This window comes from Meleagris gallopavo, chromosome 7, assembly GCF_905368555.1.
Source record: "Meleagris gallopavo chromosome 7, MGAL_WU_HG_1.1, whole genome shotgun sequence".
Lineage (NCBI taxonomy): Eukaryota > Metazoa > Chordata > Aves > Galliformes > Phasianidae > Meleagris > Meleagris gallopavo.
In genome coordinates, this window is record NC_139410.1 from 21,667,883 (window position 1) to 21,689,838 (window position 21,956).

Genomic DNA, 21,956 nt, shown 5'->3' on the forward strand with positions numbered 1-21,956 from the left:
ATGAGGGCGGGAGGCGGCGAGGCGCCGTCGCCGGCTGCTCCCGGTGCCCGCGGGGTGGGGCAGAGCCACCGTGCCACAGCGGCGAGGCGGCCTCGAAGTTACTCGGATCAGCGCGGCTGAAGCAGGAGCAGCTGAGTGCCCGTCGGGCCGGGGGCCAAAGTGAGCTATAAATACCGGCGGCGCTCCGTCCTGCCCGACCTCTACAGGGCGGCCGGGCTATCGCCGTGCCGCAGCCGCAGGGCTGCTCGCCGCGATAAGCTGCGCTGGGTCCGTTCCCCTTCGGCATCGCCCCACCTGGGGGCACTTCGGGGCCGGGAGCCGCGAGGCCGGGGGGAGCCGCGCCGCCGGCGGACGGAGGAGGGCAGGGCCGGGCCGGGCCGCGGGGCGGGGAGCGGGGCGGGGAGCGGCGCGGGGCGGTGCCAGGGCCTGCGGGCGGCCCGCGGAACGGCGCGCGGAGCGGCGCGGGGCAGGTGAGCGGGCGAGGGGCTCGGGGAGCGGTGGGGAGGCCGTCACGGGAACGGGAACGCGAACGCCGGCGCGGTCGGGGCCGCGATGTGCTCAGGGAGCGGCCCTCGCACGTCGCCCCGCCGCGCCGGTGCCGGCCCGGCGTGTCTCTGCGCTACCCTGCGCTGAGCCTTGCGTTTCCCCGCGTGTTGCCGGCGTTACCCGGTGTATTTCCTCGTGCGTTGCTCCATGCTTTATTCTGCGTTTTCCCCACGCGTTGCCCTGCGTTGCCCTCCGCGTTACCCCTTGTTTTTCCCCACGCACTGTTCTGCCATTCCCCACGTGTCGCCCCTTCGTTCCCCGTCGCCCTCCCGCACACCCCCCGGGGGCATCCCCTTGCCCCGAACAGTGCCTCTGTGTGCCTGCAGCGGTGGCAGCGCTGAGCACTCACTGACCCCACGTCCAAGTGCACGGGGTGGCCCGCTGCAGCCTCCGCATTCCCCTACCCCCCCCCAAGAGCGATCCCAGACTGCAGAGCTGACCCCAGCTGCTGCTCATGCCCTACTGCACACAGGAGTCTGAGCGTGTCCCACACGGCCATGTCCTGCGGTGTTCACCCTTACCACTGCCCCCTGCCTGGCCGTGCCATCCTGCCCCACATCCCTCCTTGCAGCCCCCTGAGATCCCATCCTCTTCTCTCTGCAGCTACAGACCAGCCCGGATGGCATTGCTGGGGGGATACTGTGAGGCCAACAGCTCCATGGCACAGGCCTGGGTGCAGCAGGGCTTCCAGCCCTGCTTCTTCTTCACGCTGGTGCCGGTCGTGCTGCTGAGTGTCTGCCTGCTGCTGGGTGCCCTGCAGTACGCCTGCTACGTCCGCTTTGGCCGTGCCATGGAGCCCAAGTACATCCCTCGCTCACATCTTTACCGCACCCAGGTCATGCTGTCCCTGCTGCTGGCCCTGCTGCCCCTCGGTGGGCTTCTTTGGCAGCTGGGGGGCCCAGGAAGGCTCTATGGGTACATGGTGCTGTATGCCTGCCTCTGGGCTGTTTCCTGGGGCTGCGCCGTCACCCTCCTGCAGCTAGAACACACGCGGGTGCTGGCACATGACCGCACACGGGGCCACGGCACTGTCCTCCTCCTCTTCTGGGCACTGGCCTTTGCTGCTGAGAACCTGACGCTGGTGTGCTGGAGGAGCCCGTTGTGGTGGTGGGCGCTGCAGAACACCGACCAGAAGGTTAGTGGGCTGTGAGGGTGGTGAATTTTGGTGCTGATCTCCTCCTGGCACGTGGCCGCTGGTGCCCAGCATGTGCAGGTTGCACTGCGTGCCCATCACAGCTGAGCTGTGCTAGGATGGGTGGTGGCGCTGACTTCTTCTCCCTGTCCAGGTGCAGTTCAGCCTCTGGCTGCTGCGCTATGTCTGCACCTTCACACTCTTCATCCTGGGCATGAAAGCGCCTGGGCTGCCCCGCAAACCCTACATGCTGCTGGTCAACGAGGAGGAACGGGATGTGGAGAACAGCCAGGCGAGTCCCGGGGCTGTTTGGGGAAGGGTGTGCCTGGGGGCTGGGATGAGTTTCTCCAGGAGGTGGGTTCCCGGGGGTGACTGCTTGCCCTGCGCTCCCCCAGCCACTGCTGCAGGATGCAGGCAGGACCAGCTCTACCTGGAAGGATTTCCGGAGGAAGTTGCGTCTGCTGGTACCATACATGTGGCCGAAGGGCAACCGCCTGCTGCAGGGGCTGGTGCTGTTCTGCATGGCGCTCATGGGGCTGGAGCGAGCTATCAACGTCTTTGTTCCCATCTACTACAAGAACATTGGTGAGGGGCCTGGGATGGCCAGGGGATGCTGTGCTGAAGGACCGCAGCCCACTGCTTCACCATGTGTCCAGTGACCCCAGTGATGTGGGAGGGCAGAGGGTCCTGGCAGCAGCAGGGTGCTGGGGCAGTGCCGGGTACAGAGACTGGTCCTTATAGGGCACCCGGCGGTGCTCTCTGCCCCAAACAATGCCATTCTCTTCTCAGTGAACGAGCTGACCGAGGGTGCTCCCTGGCACACCCTGGCCTGGACCGTTTGCATCTATGTGGGGCTGAAGCTCCTGCAGGGCGGAGGTGCTGGTAAGGACCACAGGGCACATAGAGCATGTCTGCAGCGTCCCTTGGCTGGGATATTAAGGGAGGACCCGGTCCCTGCTGACCATCCTGTGGCACCCCGCAGGCTCCACGGGCTTCATCAGCAACCTGCGCACCTTCCTGTGGGTGTGGGTGCAGCAGTTCACCAACCGGCAGGTGCAGGTGCAGCTCTTCGCACACCTGCACGGCCTGTCCCTGCGCTGGCACCTGGGCCGCCGCACCGGTGAGGTGCTGCGCAGCGTGGACCGGGGCACCAGCAGCATCAACAGCCTGCTCAGGTCAGGGCACGTCTGCACAGGGTCACCGTGCTCACCCCGGTGGGTTGACCTAATGCCACGTCCCCATCCTTCCTTCCAGCTACATCGTCTTCAGCATCGTCCCCACCATCGCGGACATCATCATCGGCATCGTGTACTTCACCTCCGTGTTCAGCGCGTGGTTTGGACTCATCATCTTTGTGTGCATGAGCCTCTACTTGAGTGAGTGGGGTCCTTGAGGTGCCAGGCCCTGCAGGCCTGCCAGCATCCGCTGACACACTGCTCCTCCTCAGCTCTCACCATCTTCATCACCGAGTGGAGGACCAAGTACCGGCGGGACATGAACACGCGGGACAACGAGGCCAAGTCCCGTGCTGTGGACTCGCTGCTCAACTTCGAGACAGTAATGATGGAGGGGTAGGGCTGGGTGCTGTGGGAGCAAGGTGGATGCTGAGCCTGGCTCTGTGTCCCGCAGGTGAAGTACTACAACGCGGAGAGCTACGAGGTGAACCGCTTCAACGACGCCATTGTCAAGTACCAGGTATGGGGGCTCAGCGCCCATCCTGGGGGAAGGAGTCTGATAGGCACCTGTGGGGTAGATGGGGATGGAGGTGTCACGGAGGACCTCTCCCCTCCCAGCTTTCCGAGTGGAAGGTCAGTGCCTCGCTGGGCCTTCTCAACCAGACCCAGAACCTGGTCATCGGGCTGGGGCTTCTGGCAGGGTCCCTACTCTGTGCCTTCTTTGTCACTGAGGGGAAGCTGCAGGTAAGGCCATGCCAACTGGGCAGCCCCCGCCTGGGGACAGCCCCGGTGCTGCATGTGACAGGCACGTGTCCCCCGGCCCTTCCAGGTAGGGGATTTTGTCCTTTTTGGCACCTACATCATCCAGCTCTACACACCGCTCAACTGGTTTGGCACCTACTACAGGTAACATGGGGCTGTGGGGTGCTCTGTGCACGTGGGGCAGGGTGTGCTCCCCAAACCCTTCCTTTTGATCTTTGCCCCCTCCCCCCCCCAGGATGATCCAGAACTCCTTTGTGGACATGGAGAACATGTTTGAGCTCTTCCACGAGGAGCAAGAGGTGGGTGCCCCCCTCCTGAGCCCACTGCCCGGCATGGCCTGGCACTGAGGCCACATCTCCATCCATCAGGTGAAGGATGCAGTGAATGCCAAGGAGCTGCACCTGGAGGCTGGGCGCATCGAGTTTGAGAATGTGCACTTCAGTTATATCGATGGGTATGGGATGGCAGGAGGGGAAGGGCCTGGCTATGGGGCTTGGTACCAGGATGTGGGGCAGGGCAGGTGGCCCCAAACCCTTCTCCATCTCCGTCATCTCTATCTCCACCTCCATCTCACTCCCTAGGAAGGAAATCCTGCAGGACATCTCCTTCTCTGTGATGCCTGGGCAGACCCTGGCCCTGGTGAGAGCTGTGGGATGGAATGGGGTCAGAGGGGCTGGCAAGGATGGGCTGTGACAATCTTCTTTGCCCAGCGCAGTTCCTCCTTGCCCAGCAGCCAGGGGCACTCTGGCATCTCCAAATAAATCCTTTTACTTCTGGTGCAGGTTGGGCCTTCGGGCTCGGGGAAGAGCACCATTATCCGCCTGCTCTTCCGCTTCTACGACGTGCGGGGTGGCTGCATCCGCATCGACAGGCAGGACATCTCCCAGGTATGGGTACTGTGGGGCCGAGAGGGCACAGGAGGGCTGGGGGATGGCTGAGCCTCACCCCCCTGGACCCCCCCCAGGTGAAGCAGGCGTCACTGCGTGCCCACATCGGGGTGGTGCCCCAGGACACCGTGCTCTTCAACGACACCATCGCCAACAACATCCGCTATGGGCGGGTGCAGGCCACTGACGAGGAGGTGCAGGAGGCGGCGCGGGCTGCCGACATCCACGACCGCATCCTCTCCTTTCCTGATGGTGAGACCCTGCAGCCCCTTCCTGGCTCCATGGCAGCCCACTGGGGGCCACGAAGTGACATCCCGCCTGGGCACACCCGTGCGACCCCATGCCCTTGCCATCTTTAGGGCAGAATGAGCCCCAAGGCAGGGGCAGCCCCACGTAGTGCAGCCCCGGTCCCCATCCCTGTCCTGGATGGGACCGGCACAGCGCGTGCCTGTCCTTGTGCCCGCAGGGTACAGCACCCAGGTGGGGGAGCGGGGGCTGAAGCTGAGCGGGGGGGAGAAACAGCGTGTGGCTATTGCCCGCACCATCCTGAAAGGCCCCCGCATCATCCTTCTGGACGAGGTAATGGCACTAACCCCCCCAGCAGCATCCCCCTCCCACAGCTGCCCCCTGCCCATGTCCTTCTCTCGCAGGCCACTTCTGCGCTGGACACAGAGACCGAGAGGAACATCCAGGCCTCCTTGGCCAAGGTCTGCGCCCAGCGCACCAGCATTGTTGTGGCACACAGGTAGGGATGGACGGGGCTGGTCCGGCTCCCACAACCCTCCTGCAAGGGTTGGCAAGAGAGGGGCAAGCCCCACAGCCATGCTGCAGCATCCTCTGCATCCAGTGTCCTTGGAGTAGTGCCAAGAGCTGGCTGCTATCTGCAGGGACTCTCCTTGCACCCAGCACATTCCTCACGCTGTGCAAACCCCTTTTCGCATGCAGGCTCTCCACCATTGTGGGCGCAGACCAGATCCTGGTGCTCAAGGATGGGCGCATTGCCGAACGCGGAAGGTGAGTACAGGGGCTTGGTGCCACCCATCCATGGGGTTCTCCAGGGCAGCCCACAGCCCCCTCTGCCCTCACAGGCACGAGGAGCTTCTGCAGAAGGGCGGTGTGTACGCCAGCATGTGGCTGCAGCAGCAGGTGGGGGATGAGGGCGAGAGCAAGGAGCAGCACACCGAGAAACCCCCCAGCAGCAAGAAGGAGCTGTGAGCGCAACTGGGGGCTCTGCTATGGCACTGACCAAGGGGTGGGCACCCATGATGCTGAGACCCCGCTGCTGGCTGCGGCTACCTGTGTGTGCTGGGAGCTGCAGGGCCCAGCCTGGACACTCCGTTTGTACCTGTTTGTTCTGCTGTGGTGTAGTTTCTTAAACCAGGTCCTTCCCAGCTCCGTGCTGTGTGTTCTGGACAGGGGCTGCGCCTGTGGGATGGCCCTGGGGAGGGAGCTGTGGGTCTCAGGGACCCCAGCAGAGGGGCACGGCTCCGATTTACCATTCCTCAAAGCCACCATGTACCTTGGCCATGCCTTTATTTTCTCCGAAGCAGCACTTTGACACAAAAGCACTCCCTCACCCCACCCCGAGCGCACCATCATCCCCTGGTGGGCACTGCCCGCAGAAGCCCCTTTGGGCTCCTCCTGAGGAGATGACCCAACCCACAGCCGCTGTGCTCAGTGTGTGCTCGGGTCACCCTGCAGCTCCCACCTCTCCAGGAGCATGCTGCACTGCCTGCATGCAGGATGAGATGTTGGCGTGTGCTCTGTGGCTTGCTTAGAGTCCTGGGGAGATCAGGAGGCTCTTGGTGGCACTCAGGCCAGGACCCCACAGTGTCTATGTGCAGTGCCACAGCTGCTCCTTGTGCCACGAGCAGGATGCCATGTCTACTGGCACAGCCCCCACGTGCCTATGACATGCTGCAGTTGGATGGCTTTGAGCCGTGTCCCTGGCAGGGCAGAGAGCATGCAATGAGCAAGGTAAGGTGACATCTTCCTTGTGCCTGCATGGTCCCTGGGAAGCAGAAATGGGGGGAGGGGGGACAGCCAGGCTCAGCCTGCTCACCTGCCGCTGCAGCTGCTGGTACTCAGCCTCGCTCGCTGACAGTGCCTGTGCCAGTGCCAGGTCCTCCTCCTCCTGCGTGCTGCAGGGACAGCAGTGCACCGTGTGCCTGGCACCCCATGTGCCCACCCCCCTATGTCCCTGAGGCAGCAGAGGGCAGGGAGCTGCCTGCACGCCTGCGCTCCATTTAGCAGCACCGAGCAGCGTGCCCATGAGCTGCTGGCTGCCACCTGCAGCTCTGGCTGTGCCCACCAGTGCCAAGCAGTCAGGAAGCAGCGTGTCCCCCCTGCGCTGCCTGACACTGTCCCCACCCAGCAGTGGGCTCAGCCGAGGCTCTGGGCTCTTCCCTTTTCCCCAGCACCTTGCAGAGCAGGGCTGCCATGTGCAGCCCCGTGCTGTGGGCAGCATCACCCCAGGTGTGCATGGGGGTGGCACCATGTGCCCCAGCTGTACCTGGGTGGCTGCGCCGAGCCACTTGCTGACTCTGCCAGGGACATCTCCAGTGCACGCTGCAGCGCTTCCTCCTCACTCTGCAACAAAGCCCCTTGTCAGCAGCCATGGCTGCCCCTGCTCAGGCTGGGAGCTAAGGCAGCAAGAGGCAGCCTCTGTCCTTGTCCTCCTCCTCTATTCTCAGCTCAGCCTCCCTGGTGCTGACAGCCCCCAGGGCACAGGGCCCTCTGCCCCCCACACTCACCAGCCCGTTCTGCAGCATGGCAGCTGGTGGGGAGGTGCTGCGGACCTGGGGCACGGCTGCTCCCACACTTCTGCAGACAATAGGAGAGAAGCTGGGTGATGCCACAGAGCATACCCATCAGGTATGAGCAGCAGGGCTGGCACCTACCTGGCAGGGGGAGGGCAGGGGGAGCTCCCTGCGGGCCAGGTGGTGCTGCTCGATGTGTTGCCAGCTTGTGGGGGGGACACCTGGGCCCTGGCAAGCGCAGCGTGCCTGGGGAAGAGAGCGTGTGCCGGGGGTGAGCAGGTGGCACTCCATGCACGGGGCCGGGGGCAGTGGGAGCTCCATTCCGATGCTCACCCCGCTTTAGAGAGCGGCCTCCCAGCCCCAGTGCAGTCGTGGTCCAGCGGATGCCGATGCTTCAGGCAGTAGTTCTTGTGGCACTGCTCGCAGATCACCTTCATCATCTCCTTCTGCTTGCAGCCGGGCTTCAAGCACTTGTTGGTGAAGATCTACGAGCGGTGGTGGCACTGAGCGGGGACCCGCGGGGCACCACCCGGCGCCATCCCCCGGCAGCGCCTTCCCCAGCCCCCTCCCCAGAGCTCGGATCTCCCGGCCGCGGGTCCCGGGGTTCCCACCTTGCGCTGGCGCTGCGCGGGGTCGGACCTGCAGTCGCGGTCGATGTGCTCTCCCACCACCACGTCGGGCATCTCGCCCCGCCGCACGGGCACCGGCGTGTTGCACAGCGGGCACACGGGCACCTGCACGTCCTGCGGGGACGGGAGAGCGGCGGGAGCGCCGGGCTTCGGGATGCGGGCTTCGGGATGCGGGGCTTCGGGGGGCGGCTCACCTTCTTGTAGGCGGAGGTGCACTCGTGCTGGGCGTACGCGACGTGGTCGGTGCAGAAGATTCGCTCGCAGGCGTCGCACTTGAGGGGCAGGAAATCTGCGGGACGCGGGGTCGGCGCTCAGCCCCGCATCTCCCGCACGGCCCTCACCCCGCCGCGCCCCGGCCGGCGCTCACGGCCGCGGCTCCGCCCCGCGCTACAGCCGAGCCCCGCGGCCCCCGGTCCTCACCCAGGCGCTGGCAGGCGGCCCACGAGCAGTGAGCCCCCAGGTCCGGGAACTCCATGGCGGCCCGTCTCCCGGCCGCCCGCGCCGCGCCCGTTTCCGTCCCGGCGTCACGCGGGGCGGGGACGCGGCCGGCACCACCCCCGCGGCGGTCACGGGGCGGCCCCGCGGAGCCGACGGCGCCCGGAGCGGCGACGCCTCTTCTCCGCCTTCTCTTCTCCGCCTTCTCTTCTCCGCCTTCTCTTCTCCGCCTTCTCTTCTCCGCCTTCTCTTCTCCGCCCCACCGCTGGCAGTGCGCCGGGTCCCCCGCATTCCTCCCGCTCCGGATCCCCCATCCGGATCGCTCCGTCCGCTGAGGGCGAGCTGGCGGAGCCCCGCGCGGCCCAAACCCAGAGGTAGCCCCCCGCTATTCACGGCTGCGAACCCGGAGAGCCGGGCGGGGGGGACGCGATGTCCTGCCCGGGCCGTGCTGCGTGCTGGTCCCGCAGCCACGCGGTAAGACGTGTGCCCCCCTCCCCGCCTCCCCCGTCGCCTTCCTTCCCCTGTCCCAGCAGTGAGGGACGCACCGCCGCCTCCCTCCCCAGCAGCCGAGCGGACACGAAGCGCTGACCCGCCGCTGTGTAACAGAGCTCCCAGCTCTCTTCGAGGTGCTTCGAAGTCTTCCGATGCCCCGCCGCCATTCCCAAGGAATACGGGCAGAGCCGAGGGCTGCTCGGCCCCCTGGCAGCCTGCAATTCAAGGGACGTGCGGCACGGCCGCGGCAGGAAGACACGCAGAACAGGGCCAGGAGTGAACTTCATTGATTGCAAAAACTCCACAGCCACTCAGTAGCACAACTCCAATCAGACAGGAAAAAACAGGTATCGCCCGACACCGTGTTCCAGCAGCCACGTGAAAGATGGCGACGGGTTGCAGAAAGGGGCTCTTCGTTGCTCAGGACCCATCTGCTCGTGTCCCCTTACTCACTCACTCCCTCTGTCCCCCCCAACACTCCCAGCCAACCCCCTGCCCCCAGAGCTGTGTCTGACTGCGCTCCCCACCCCACCCCGTCCCCAAACGAAACGGTGAAAGTTAAAATTATTTACACTTTTAGCCATTTAAAAACCCAATAAAATAACTTTGCATATGTCCTACTGGGGATTTGGGTATTAGCAGCAGCTACAGCTAGCTCAGTACTCGGCGTGCAAAACGAAAGACAAACAGAAGACGGACCAAAATACCGCACCATTACTAGGAAGCGTTTGCAGGGGTTGGTGCTCCGTTGTGGCGTAAGGCTTCCAGGAGCCGGCTCCTCCCCAGCGGCGGGGCAGGGCCGTCTCCCGCTCAGCCAGCAGAGGCCGGGCTCTAGGATGGAAAGGATTTGTTATTCCAAACACAGCACATCAACACTGACGCGTTTCCATCCCAATCAACACAGACATCTAAAACCCGCTGCGCGTTCGCCACGTGAGTTCTTCCTTCTTTCCAGTGACGACGGAGATTGAAGGGGTGCACAAAGAAGACCTAAGACATAGATGCTGCTGTCATCGCTGCCTCCTCCTCATCTCCTTGCTTTGGCAGCTCAGCAAGAGCGGGAGAGGGGGAAGCCGGAGCCGGAGTGGCAGGAGACTCTTGCCCTTCCTGCTCCTCCCCAAGGCCCAGCTCTACATCCATTTGCTCCAGCTCCCTCTGATCCAGTAGCTCAAAGTCATCGGCTTCCTCCTCGTCCTCTGGTGAAACTGCTGCCTCTGCCTCCACCACTTCGGTCCCTGACAGCTGTGCTTGGAAGCTCAGTTTCTCTTCGGGCTCGGTGGGGAGGAACTCAGAGAGGGAGGGTCCCTCGCTGGCCTCTGAGGACCGCAGCAGGGCGGAGAGGGTGTTCTGCACCGCTGTGGTAATGGCAGTGGTGACGATCTCCTCGCTCAGCGTGTCGATGCAGATGCCCATGCCCGGTGCAGGGACAGTCTCTGGCTCCATGCTGCCTCCTGCCACCTGCCCACTCCCGTTGAAGTGCGTATTTACAAAATGGAGAGGAGACGCTAAGCGAAGGATGGAGAGGTCAGAGTCCGCAGCCTCCTTCTCTGCTGAGTCCAGCTCACGGGCAGCGTGGGCAAGCTCAGGACCCAGAGGCACACCAAATGCGTCTTCATCACTCTGTGGTCCCAGATCTCTGGAATGATATTCTTCCACGGAGGGAAACTCTGCCAGGTCTTTGGAAAATGACTCCTCCGGCTCACTGTGCAGGCTCTGCTGATCCAGGTCTGGAAGGCACCAGCATTAACATCAACATTAAGGCACGGTTACCTCGCCTCGGCCCAGAGTGCTGACATCTCCCATCCACATTCTCCCAGCTGACACACCATTGCTCTCTTCTAGGTCTTCTCCCAGTTTTGGGAGCACAGGCATTTGCAGTTATTCCCTTCTCCCGGTGGCACTACTCACCTAGCGTTCCCTTTCCTATTCTGCTCTATGCACTCTGTGCTCTGAGCAAACCAACTTTCCTTTGTTCTCACTGCTCACAGCACTCCCTTTCTGCCTGTTCCTCCCCAGACACTCAAGCGACCACATTGGAGCAATCATCTTTACACTCCACACAACTGACCGAGCTTGTCAGTTGTAGTGGAAATGCTAAGTCACGGCTTGGAACAGAATTCCCCTGCTGGGAAGGCAGGGCCAACCCAGGGCAGCTCAGGTGCACGCAATGCATTGAGTGACTGGAAGGGGTGGAGCCAGGATCCACCTCTTCCCAGACCTCATTTAAGGGTGGGCAGTGGAGGTGAGGGCATCTCTTGCTGGAGCTTCCTGCCTACCTGAGGTCTTCTAAAGGTAAGTAGACTTTATTTCTGTGCCCATGGCTGCTGCACTGGGGCTTGTTCTCATTTGTTATAGCCTAGGATTGTGCCACCCCAATGTTATTCCTGTACTTTCCATCACATTGTAGCATTACATTAATCTGGCAGGGTGAGCTGTCTGACCTGTTCCAACCAGCATCATACAGTGGTGTATGACCATACTATGCCATTATTTTTGTGGGTCTTCTCTACTCTCGTATCCTCTGCCATTTTGCAGGGATTTTGAGGATGGCCTGCCTTCCTTTCTGGAGTGATGAGGAAGTGCTGGCTTATGGGACAGTTATCAGAAGCCTATCTCCAGTCCTGACCAACTCTGTACTACCCGTAAAGCCAGGGCATACTGTGTTGCCACTACTGCTTCCTTCTTTTAATATTTTTCCCCCTGCAAATAGCTGAGATCTCTCTGTGTCGTCCCACTTAGAAGAGCAGTTACTCTGGGTCAAAACACCCCAGGTAAGGGAGGCAGCAAAATGTCACATTATGTACCTTCAGAAACATCTGTCAGCTGTGGGGTGGTAGCCCTTGAGACAGAAAAGCCCCCGCTCTCCAGGATGGAAGCCTCTTCATCAGACAGCTCAGAATCTGTGATTGACAGTGCCAGGGCAGTTTTCTTCACATCCACCTGTATAGAATGAAAGCAGAGCAATAAATTCCTGTATGTCTGACTACCAGTGAATCATCTCCACACAAGCCAGAGTGTCCAGGCAGAAGTCCTTCTCTGGAGAGAGTGTGCAGGGACACTATGAAAGCAGAAGGGATGTGACAAAGTGCTTACTGCCTGCCAGTGAAGGACAGTCACAACTCACTGGCTTTCCTGATTGCTGGAACTTTGCCTGCTCTCAGTGAAGGACCTGAAAGAGCAGTACAAGGTGAGATCAGCCTGCAGGAGTCTCACAAGACTTTAATCCTTCTTTTTGGGAACATCAAGGAGCAAAACACCCCTTCCCTCTTGCTTTCGTGCTAGGCACAAAGAAGCCACCGACATGTAACAGCAGCTCAAGTTATCTGCATTGCTTTGGAAGTTAAAGCTTCCCACTTCACCCCAAGAGCCTAGCTCCATGCTCAGGCTCCTTTAAAAGCAAACCATCTTGCACCATCTCTGTGGTGCGTGCACAGAAGAGTCTCATCTTGCCTGACTGAGGGCAGGAGGTCAAGGTAAAAGACACTAGTACTACTCCTCTTCCTTTCCTAGCTGTGAGCAGAATGGGAGCCTCCTGCACATTGTACAAGCAAAGCTAAGGAGACTTTTGTGTCCTCTGAGCACACAGCATGAGCATCAAAGCAATTCTGCAGGTCAGCTGGTGGCTGAGGCCTGACTCCTCCCATCCTGCCTCACCAACTCTGAATTCTTAATAACCAGACTGGTTATTAAGCAATCTTCAAACAGATATTCATCAAACAGGTACGCTTCCTCCCTGGGATTCTGCAGTGACTTGCTGGTGTACTGTTTACCAGTGTGGCTGTACTCATACCACCTGTGGTTCTCAAGATGCCACAGAGAGGAAGGACTGGCTCCTGTATAGGTTTGCTGTGCTCTTACCACTGGGGAGAAGCCTGACAGTTCTGCCTCACTCTCACTCTCCGTCTCTGCTGTTGGCTCATCACCTGCTGCAGGCTCACTCTTCACTTGTCGCTCTATGAGTAAAAATAAAAAAAGATGGGTTTACTTGAGACTGAATTTTATTCTTTTATGCATCACTCACCCAACACTTCTACCCCGTAAAACCACACAGGTTTACCAGAATGTACAAGTTTCCAGAGACAACTACAACCTGCTGCTTTTGTTTGCTATATTGAGGACAAGCCCAGTTTTTCTCTCTCAAACCCTCAAGCTTCAGTCTTCCTCCCTGCTCCATCACAGCAACATACTGTTTTCACATACTCTTCCCTTGTGCTTCACCCTGGAGTCAGGAAGAAGGTGAGTGCTTACTCTTCTTCTCGTGCTTGTGGTGCAATGTCTCCGCTTTCATACTGTAGTCCAGTTTCATCAGAACAGGCTCCAATCGTGTGTACATCCTCTGGATCAGCTCATGGTAGACCACCAGCGGCCACAGAAGAATGCTGAGCACTGCAATGAACACAGGGTGAAAGGAGTGTAAGAGGAAGAACAGGCACCATCACTCTGTGTCAAGGGAAGCGCAGCTGAACTGAATGTGCTTTCCATTTGACAGTTTGAAGTCCTAACCCTTGGTTATTCTTAATCATTCCAAAGCTGATAAATTAGTCAGGTTTTCCTAACCAATGTCTGTCCATGTTCATGTTTTGATACAGGTTTTTTGTTAAAATGAGACAGAAGCTCCCCGTTTCAGCTACTGTGTCCCAGCCCCAGCATGCAACAAAGGCCCTAAAATGGGGCATTCAAATAACAATATAAACCAAAAATAACTGAAACTTTTAGAAAGGTAGCAGCACAGAGACATGCCAGCAGCAAAGCACCTGAACCACCTCTGGAACCAGCAGGGACTCAGGATGCAGTTAGAAAGCCTTATTTGCTAAACATGTGCTTTCTTTAATAACTCTCTCAAACAGATTGTAGGAACTGAGAAACTGCAGTTCTCTGCTTCTCTGAGACCTGACCAGCACAGCTGCAAGGATAAAAGAGGAAAGCAATGTTTTAGTGATGGCTCCCTCTCCTGACTTTGCAGTTACACTGCATACACACACTTAAAGCAAGAATTCCCACAGTGCACTGCTTGTATTGATTTATTACCTAGCAGATAACCCTGCAAAAAAAAAAAAAAAAACCCACAAAAAAACCAACCAAACAAAAGTCACCAAAACCACACATGCTTCTACCACTCTGTCAACAGCACAGCTAGGTCGTGTTTCAGTGTATGTCACGGGAGCTGCTTATACTCACAAATGATGTAGGAGATCATTATGCCTGGAACATAGTGTCCAACTACAGCCAGAATCAGGCAGCCTGAACAGACACTCATGCAGAACTGAAGGAAGAGAGGAACAAACAGAAGTGACAAGACGTAGAGATACATTTATGCAACCAGTGCAGGCAACCCAGTTAGAACAAAGAAAGGGATATTCCTACAGAGTTCAGTACATAAGCCCTCCCCTCCTGCCCTCTCCAAAAGCAGTATAAGCGTTTATTTTCTTGCTCAGCTTTGCACTGAGGGCATTGAGATGCTGATGGTCACAACTCAGACAGATTGGTTGGGTTAAGCTGTAAGCATTAGAAGTTCAAGCACAGGAAGACCAAGGTAACTGCAGACCCCATTCACAAAAACAAATCAAAACTTCAGTGGATGGTTGTTTTTTTTTTGAACAAAATGATGTTCCTTAAGGATGGGAGACTGCACGCTGCCATTTTAGAGTATATCTTCTCTGAAAAGTTCGGCATTTTGAGAAAACCTTGTACTGTCCTGACAGAGATTGAAAGCTGTTTGAGTCACTAGATGATGTGCCACTGCTCTGCAATAAACCAACTGGCAACAGCAGTAGAACCCACGCTCCCACTAGGCCAGGTGATTCCTCCTCTGGAGAAAGTGAAAGGATAATGGTGTAGCCCTGATGGTTTGTCCTGAATTCTCCTGGGGATGAGGAAAAGTGAGAACAAGCACCCTGTAAACCAGGGTGTGGGTTAAGAAACTGACTACATCCAGCAATGAAGAGCTTTGTTTGTAACACAGGGGCTCTACAAAAGCTAGAGTCCTCTAAGGGTTTTGTTTCCAGTGGTTCTAGTCCCCTGCAGCCTACTGCTGGGACAGTGATTTAGCAGAAGAGTAATCAGCAGTGACAAAAACCCACTCCTTTTGGCATGCTGGACCCAGCAAGCCTGATGTGACCCTAGCAGCCAGTCTGTCCTATCTTTGTGGTGCTGAGGTAACTCCTGCCTACAAACCTTTCCTAAACAATGTCACAGCCATTAGAACATGGCTTTTGACATACACTCAGGAACACTCTTGCATTTAGATTTAGCTAGCTACAAACTGCAAGATAGATAGAATCACCATAAAGGGTTGAACAGAGCCTATGAATGGGGCAGAGCCTGTAAGCTCCCTTCTTCACTCCCACTACCAATCTAAGAGCTTAATTTGCACACTAGGCAATAAAACTAAGTACAGCTAGCTATTCACAGAGGACAGTAAGTTCAGGTCCTGTTTACAAACTTAAGAAGCCAATCACTCATGAATTAAGCTTCCTGGGACAGAGTCTGAAAGGAAGGAACAGCAAGTGTTAAGCAGGAACAGCAATTGTAAAAACACTGATTTGACATTCCTCCATCTCCTAGGGCCATTAGCAATGGAAAAGAAAGCCCCTGCAGGGAAGAGTAGGTATCTCCAGCTTACCTTGGCAGGATTTTGCCTCTTGTACTGTAGCAGTTCCTGCAGGTACAGCCTGAAGGTGACCCAGCTCTCTGCCAGACAGTGGCACAGCTCAGGGACACTGAGCAGGTGAGGCTGTGCCCCTGAAGTCACCCCCTCACTAGAGACAGACAAGAGTGAGAAGACAACCTTTGAACACGGTCTGCTTGGTTTTTGGGTACAACAGCTGCACAGGGACATGTAGGTCCCTACCAAAGGCTTGACAATTCTGACTGCATCTGCAACTGAACTCCGGAAGACACTTGATTTCTAGACATTTTTTTCTTTTAAGCAGGAAGAGAGCCAAGAGACAGCTGAGCCAAGCAGCAGCAGCAAACACGTCACAGCATTCCCATGCCACAGGCCCAAGATGCAAAGCAATTTGCCCAAAGCCACGCAGACAGAAGTGCTGGAGGTGGAACCAGTTAGGTGGCCCTCTCTGGCAACAAGTCCCAGGTCAGCAGAGCGCAGTGCTCAGACCTATAATCACAGCTGAGCATGGAATGCCAGCCACGCTGCCACAGGCAGCACATATGGCCTGCAAAAGTCAGTCTCAGGGATTTCTTGCTCTCTTTTTCTTAAAATAGTCCAGGACGTGTCCAGGGAAGAAACCTGAGAGTTCCTAACATCAGAAGCACCTGAGCTTTACTGCTGTTCCAAGAACATTAAATTTCTCCAGTCTCAAACTGTGGCTCCCAAGCTGTGCAGCTGTCACTGCACAAGAAACTGCTACCAAGGTTTCACAGCAGGAGCCATGCAGTCTACTGACAACAACAAAGAGGGAAGGTGAAATCAGCACACTAAATGAAGGTATCCCCACTCTTCTCTTGCACCAAGGAGCACGTTACTGAGCTTACCTGTCCCCTCCTGGCTCCTCTGATGGCTGAGCTGTAGAACAGAGAACAGAGAACAATCAGCCAAGTGAAAAATAAAACTTGACATTTTTGGCACTCAAATAGAGCACAGCTGGAAACGTATCATCTTCAGCTAGGGATGCACCCCGGGGACTTATCTGTGCTCTCAAGCAAGCGGGAATCACTGGCTTGGAGTTTGTATTGTGAAGGCTGAAGTCCCACGTGCCTGGACAGTACCATCCCCACGGGTGGTGGAAGCAGCCCAAAGACAATCACAGCTGCCCAGCCCTTGTCACTCACCCAAGACTGTCAGCACAGTCTCTGAGCTGGGCAAAGCTTCAGCTGCTCCCCTGGAACTCAACATAGCACTAGCAGGTCTGAGCTGCACCTCCCTGAGACCAGACCACAGCTCCTGGCAGGATGCTGTGTACAAATGCCAGAAATCTCGCTGCTGTCTCTGCCCTTTCCCATGGAATTAAGTACTAAATAGCAGTCTCATGCATAATTATCTAATTTTAGGGCTCTTTCATGCCTCCTGACAGCCCTTTGTGCCAGCAAGGCACATATATAACTACACTGCTAAGCCTGGATAAAAACAAGGCAAAGCTTCTGCCATTCCTCTCTGCACCCAACCCAGTGACAATCAAACAGGGACTCCACACAGTGTTGAGGGCAGGAGCAGTGCTTCAGTGGCAGAGGTCACATAGGTCAATGCTCTAGCCGACAACGAACTTTGCTCAGGCTGTCCAAGAGGTTCTGGAGATTGGTGAGACACTGTCTCGCACACCACATGTCACCCCAAAAGCAGGACTGAAATAACGGAACAGAGTTTATGTTCAGAGGTCGAGCCACTTGCTAGAAATGCGCTTAAATGAACAAAAAGGGTTTTGAAGCCTCCCCGGAGTCATCGGCCAGATGCAAGGCCCAAGAGTGGCAGTGACTTCCCCACGGAAAGCAGCCTCGTCACCATTCTCCCAAGGCAGGGAACGCTGGGCCAAGTCCGTCAGACTCCTCCTACCACCGCAGGCACCACAGCAGTGCAGTGGAGCGGCAGGCCATCCGCAGAGGGGAGGAGGCAGTTCTTTGAGAGCGTGACCCAGATTTCCAGTAATCGGGCCTGACAAGAGGAGTCAACTGCTCTCGGCCTAGGCTGCCCACAAGCGATTGGTGTGGCTGCTGGGGCAGCAGGAACTCGGGCTGACCGCCACAGCATGAGAAAGGAGTGTTATGGACGCAGTTGTACCCCTGGGGGGCAGCTGCTTCTCCTTCACAACTGCTGCTGTTGTATTTTGTTATCGTGTGCAGACATCTAAAGCTGCTTAATCACAGCTCGCAGAAATCCAGCTGTCTCTCAAAGCGTCATCTTTTATCTGCAATGAAGCACCAAAAAAAATGTATTTGGCATCAGCCCCTCTGTGATTGCTGGCTGTACCAGCTACCAAATGAGGCACTGGACAACTGCCACACTCCATTGGACAGATGCACCAGCAACACAGTGAGCGGGGTGGCACGGGAGCTCCTGTCCTCTCAGATCGGCTGTCTGTGTCCTAGCCATCAAGAACACGCCAGCAGAGGGAGTGAAACGGTTCTCCTCAGCTGCTTCTGAAGGCTTCAGAGAGACTTTTGGGAGCTGCAGAACACTTCAGCAGGCTGCAGTGTGTCCACGTGACTTAAGCTCTCTGGCAAAACAAGGGCTGTCAACAGTAGCTTGCTTCCTGTGGTAGTGCAGTCTGCCTGCTGTCCATCCCAACGCACCGGAGCCTTACACCAGCTGGAGGAACACTGCAACCGCACTAAATCCAGAGAGCATTGCTGACAGGACATGCTGGCTTAGGTAAGGCTTAACTCTAACCTGTGCTGCTATACTGCCTAGCCCCAGTACAATTAAGCCAGCAAGAACACCCAGCTGGCCTCACATCATCAGCAATCTTGCTGCCAGCATTACACACCCGACGGTGGATGAATACAAACTGCTTGACATACAGCAGACTCTTCTGAGAGAGCAGGCAGCCACACAAGAGTTTAGGTTACATGCTGGTACTGACAAATTATCACTGATGGATTTCTTGGCTCTTCCAGGTTTTCAACACTTCCCCAAGAGGCATTCTTCATCTGTGTATAAACTTCAGCTGCAAAGCAGGGGCCCTTTTTAAGGAATACCAGCATTCAATTGCAACCATCCCAGAACGTGTTTAAAATCCATTTGGATGTGGTGCTCAGGGACATAATATAGCAGTGGGGTTGTTAGAGTTAGGGTAGTATGGTTAGGCTGTGGTCGGACTTGATGATCTTGAAGGTCTTTTCCAACCTGAGCAATTCTATGACTCTAACGCAGCTATTGCTAGAAGAGTTCTACACTAAACTGTGACCAAAACACACTACTAAACAACAATGCCACTAAAAGACACTGCTACTCAACAGCTATTTCAGGAGAAAACTAAGGTGCTACCCAAGTCCTTACATGACATTTAAATGGAATCCACACAGTGGCAGTTACGTACAAAGAAAATCCCTGCACTCGTGATAAAAATATGCTGTCCCACCTGACAGGGCCTGAACCAGTGATGGTGCACCTGGTGGGAAGGCAGGGCCAACCGAGGGAGCCCAGGTGGATGCAATGCAGTGAGTGACCAGAAGGGGTGGAGCCAGGATCCATCTCTTCCCAGACCTCATTTAAGGGCTGGCAGGGGGGAGGTGAGGGGGTCTTATTGGAGATCCCTGTCTGCTGGAGGACTTCTAGAGGTAAGCAGTTTTTCTTCCTCTGTTTCTGGGTCCGTGGCTGCTGCACTAGGGCTTGTTCTCATTTGCTGCAGCCTAGGATTGTACTACTCTGCTATTATTGCTGTTTGTTCCATCACATTATAGCATTACAGGATCTAAAAAGGTTGTGCATCTCTGTGCTATTAGTGTGTCCTTGATCACAGTGTGTGAGTAACTGCAAAATACGTGCTGAGGCTCTTTCATTCCTTCAGAGATGATGCTATAACCAGTCAACTCAGACAAGGAGAACTGCCACAAGCTGAGGTTTGTGTATATGCTTGCTGATTTGTAAAGGTGTGGTACTGACCTACTTCCAAAAGCTCCTAGAAAGGCTTACAGCACTGAGGAGGAAAGCCACAAAGCTACAGCTCTGCTCCAGCAGGAAGCAAGAGCCACACAAGAATCCCTAAGCATTCAGCAATGTGAAGTCAACAGGAGGCCCCTAAAGAACCCAGAGCACTGCTGCTTCCTTGTAGAGGCTGAGGAAATGTGGTCCAGTGGACTATGTCAAAATCAGAGCTGTGACCTAACCAGGAATACCAGAAAGGTGGCACTGTTCCTAGTTTTCAGCAACTGGAAAGCATCAGAGAGCCAGAGGGGAGTGGAATGCAGGGAGGAACAGCACTGAGGAGGAGCTCAGTAGGATGAGAGCTGACTCTATACAGAATGGATGACACAGGATTAGCTAAACTCCTGAATTATGAGTGGTTTTTCTTTCCCATGCCTTGCTGTTTTATATTACTCAAATTGATTTCAGTATGGATTTCCCACTTCTTTTGCAACAGCACAACTTTTACAAGCCTGGTACTTCTTAAAAAGATTTCACTTTCCCTGCCCCCCCTCCCACCTGCCTCAATAACACCATTCTGCAGTGGACACCAAGCTTTGGTGTTTCTGGACATGTTTCAAGTGAGATGTTTTGGGTTGGTTTTAAACTATTCCCTAAAAAATCCAATACAAATAAGCAGGAAATTAAATTGGCCTGTCCAGTTTGGCTGCCTAGCTACCTGAACCACACAAAGCAAACAGTTTTGAGGCTACAGCTGAAACGTGTCTAATCTTATCAGGACTTCTGTGAAAGCACCCTTTAAGTCAGTACTCTTACAGGTCAAATAAAGGGCACCTTACAAACACACACAGAGGGGCTTTTATTCAGAAACCCTCCTTAGAGCAGGAGGGCTCCAAGCTGTCTTTTAACCGCAGCAGTGAATGCAGAAGGCAGGTCTGGGTGCAGTCATCTAAAAATAAATTCTAGTGAAGGAGCCACTCAAAGCAGACAGCAGCCTTCCATCCTGTCATGGTTATGAGACTGTTCTCCTTGTTGCTTTTCTGTCTGATGTTGGCAAAGACCCTTCAATAAATGGGATAGCTCAGCCAAGTGATGGGGCTTGCTGATTAGCTGCAGCCCAGCTGCTGCTCTGAACACAACATGTGAACTGTCAGGGTGTAAGCCTATGCTATGTTTAACTGAAACGCATTCAACTCAAACTCCCATTTCTTTCTGCCATTTCAGATGTGAAATGATCCTTCTCAGTAAGAGCTGAAGGAAAGAAATGATGCAGCACAAATACTGCATCATCCCTCTTCCCTGCTGAGCTGGCTTGGACACCCTTAGTCACTCTCCCCGTGAACTCCTCACAGCATCCCTCAGCACTGGGAGCAACTGTGTCAGTCCTCAAGGAGGCTGCTTGCGGCAAAGGCTTGCTTGGGGTACCTCCTGGTACCCGGACACAAGCAGGCAGGAGGCAGCAGTGCCAAAGCCTGCAGTTACAGTTGGAACAGGGCTGACACAACTTTTGGCAAAGCCAGTGCTGTGGCCGCTGGAACTGTGCCAGTAGCTCCAGCACCACCCATCACGTACCTGGGAAGTCAAACAGGAACCTGGGCTTCCATCTCTCCAGCAAGAGGATGCCAAGGAGAGACATGCTGAGGAGAAAGAGGGGTCTCAGGGAAGTGGAGGAAAACAGCCTAGAAATCAAACGAGAAATCGTTAGCTGGGGGCCGAGGCGCTGAGCTACCGCTCCGGTGAGCAGAGGTGGCTCGGCACAGGGCAGCGCGGACACGTCCGACCGCTGCAGGACAAAACGCCGCGCTGCGGGCGCCCGCCCCGGGCACGCCGTCAAATGGCGCCGGCGCCCGCGGGCGGACAGCCGCCTGCCACCGCCCCGAGCTCCTCCTCCGGTTGTAAAACGGGGCCGGCGCTCCGTGCGCCAGCGCGAATCCCCGACATCCCGCAGGTGGAGAACTGAAATACCAGCCGCGCTTCCTCGCGGCTCAGACGATCGCACCGTAAAACGGCGCCGGGGAAACGCGCTCCCCGCTCCCCCTCCGCTACGGAGGGCCGCTCCCGCCGTGCCGCGCGCCGACCGGCTCCCAGGGGCCGCGCCACAGCGGCGGGCCCGCGATCGGCCCGGCCTTCATCCCCCGTCACGGGGCGGCAGCTCCGCGCGTCGCTCCCCGCCCTCCCCCCGCCGACGCCCCCTCGCTCACCAGAGCGCCCCGCCGAGCGCGGCGGCGGTCACCAGGCTGTGCAGCGGCCTCTCCCACACCAGCAGCCGCTGCGCCGCCGCCAGCGCCGCCTCCCAGCCCCGCAGACGCTGCCGCAGCGCCAACGCCAACCGCTCCGCCGCCGCGGCCGCCGCTTCCTCCTCCTCCTCCTCGGCCGCCGCCGCCGCCTCCTCGGCGCGGGCGGTCGCGGCCATGACTGCGCGCGGGCGGGGCGGGCGGGGGCGCCGTCGCCGCCGCCGGTAGCGTTAGCGGCGCTGCAGCGGGCCCGGCCGGGCGGCACCGCCTGACGGGGACCGGCGGCCGCTGGCGCCGTGCGCGTGCGCGGCCCGCCCCTCGGCGGAGACGGGAAGGCCGCGCGTGCGCGGTGAGCTCGGAGGCGG

General features: G+C 57.1%; 3 protein-coding genes and 1 long non-coding RNA gene across 6 annotated transcripts; 2 read left to right on the plus strand and 2 right to left on the minus strand.

Moving 5' to 3' along the window:
- Positions 1–394: 394 nt before the first annotated feature.
- Positions 395–5,893, plus strand: ABCB6 (ATP binding cassette subfamily B member 6 (LAN blood group)). 2 transcript variants are annotated; one of them, XM_085228462.1, is made up of 20 exons: positions 395–470; positions 1,150–1,681; positions 1,833–1,970; positions 2,074–2,263; positions 2,468–2,560; positions 2,661–2,853; positions 2,933–3,054; positions 3,126–3,235; positions 3,308–3,373; positions 3,472–3,597; positions 3,683–3,759; positions 3,851–3,914; positions 3,984–4,069; positions 4,197–4,254; positions 4,398–4,502; positions 4,580–4,754; positions 4,969–5,081; positions 5,153–5,247; positions 5,448–5,516; positions 5,591–5,893. In XM_085228462.1, exons 2-20 carry the CDS (start codon positions 1,166–1,168, stop codon positions 5,715–5,717), a joined length of 2,523 nt encoding a protein of 840 aa, XP_085084588.1. In that variant the 5' UTR covers positions 395–470; positions 1,150–1,165; the 3' UTR covers positions 5,718–5,893. The 2 variants fall into 2 exon arrangements, with proteins under 2 accessions (XP_085084588.1, XP_085084589.1); XM_085228463.1 differs by lacking the exon at positions 4,969–5,081.
- A 125-nt stretch (positions 5,894–6,018) lies between these two features.
- ZFAND2B (zinc finger AN1-type containing 2B) lies at positions 6,019–9,104 on the minus strand. 2 transcript variants are annotated; one of them, XM_085228467.1, is made up of 9 exons: positions 8,833–9,104; positions 8,085–8,181; positions 7,873–8,004; positions 7,595–7,746; positions 7,403–7,507; positions 7,256–7,325; positions 7,015–7,091; positions 6,565–6,643; positions 6,019–6,448 (listed from the first exon to the last, which is right to left on the minus strand). In XM_085228467.1, exons 1-9 carry the CDS (start codon positions 9,102–9,104, stop codon positions 6,410–6,412), a joined length of 1,023 nt encoding a protein of 340 aa, XP_085084593.1. In that variant the 3' UTR covers positions 6,019–6,409. The 2 variants fall into 2 exon arrangements, with proteins under 2 accessions (XP_085084593.1, XP_085084592.1); XM_085228466.1 differs by lacking the exon at positions 8,833–9,104 and adding an exon at positions 8,311–8,469 and having other exon boundaries at positions 8,085–8,179.
- Positions 8,577–12,680, plus strand: LOC146543995 (uncharacterized). The gene is made up of 3 exons (XR_014884497.1): positions 8,577–8,799; positions 8,889–11,109; positions 12,328–12,680. It is a non-coding gene; the product is annotated as an uncharacterized LOC146543995 (long non-coding RNA).
- Positions 9,382–21,910, minus strand: RETREG2 (reticulophagy regulator family member 2). Its single transcript, XM_085228464.1, has 9 exons — positions 21,559–21,910; positions 20,930–21,036; positions 16,312–16,342; positions 15,440–15,575; positions 13,996–14,080; positions 13,066–13,203; positions 12,676–12,770; positions 11,622–11,757; positions 9,382–10,544 (listed from the first exon to the last, which is right to left on the minus strand). Exons 1-9 carry the CDS (start codon positions 21,768–21,770, stop codon positions 9,808–9,810), a joined length of 1,677 nt encoding a protein of 558 aa, XP_085084590.1. The 5' UTR covers positions 21,771–21,910; the 3' UTR covers positions 9,382–9,807.
- Positions 21,911–21,956: the final 46 nt, after the last annotated feature.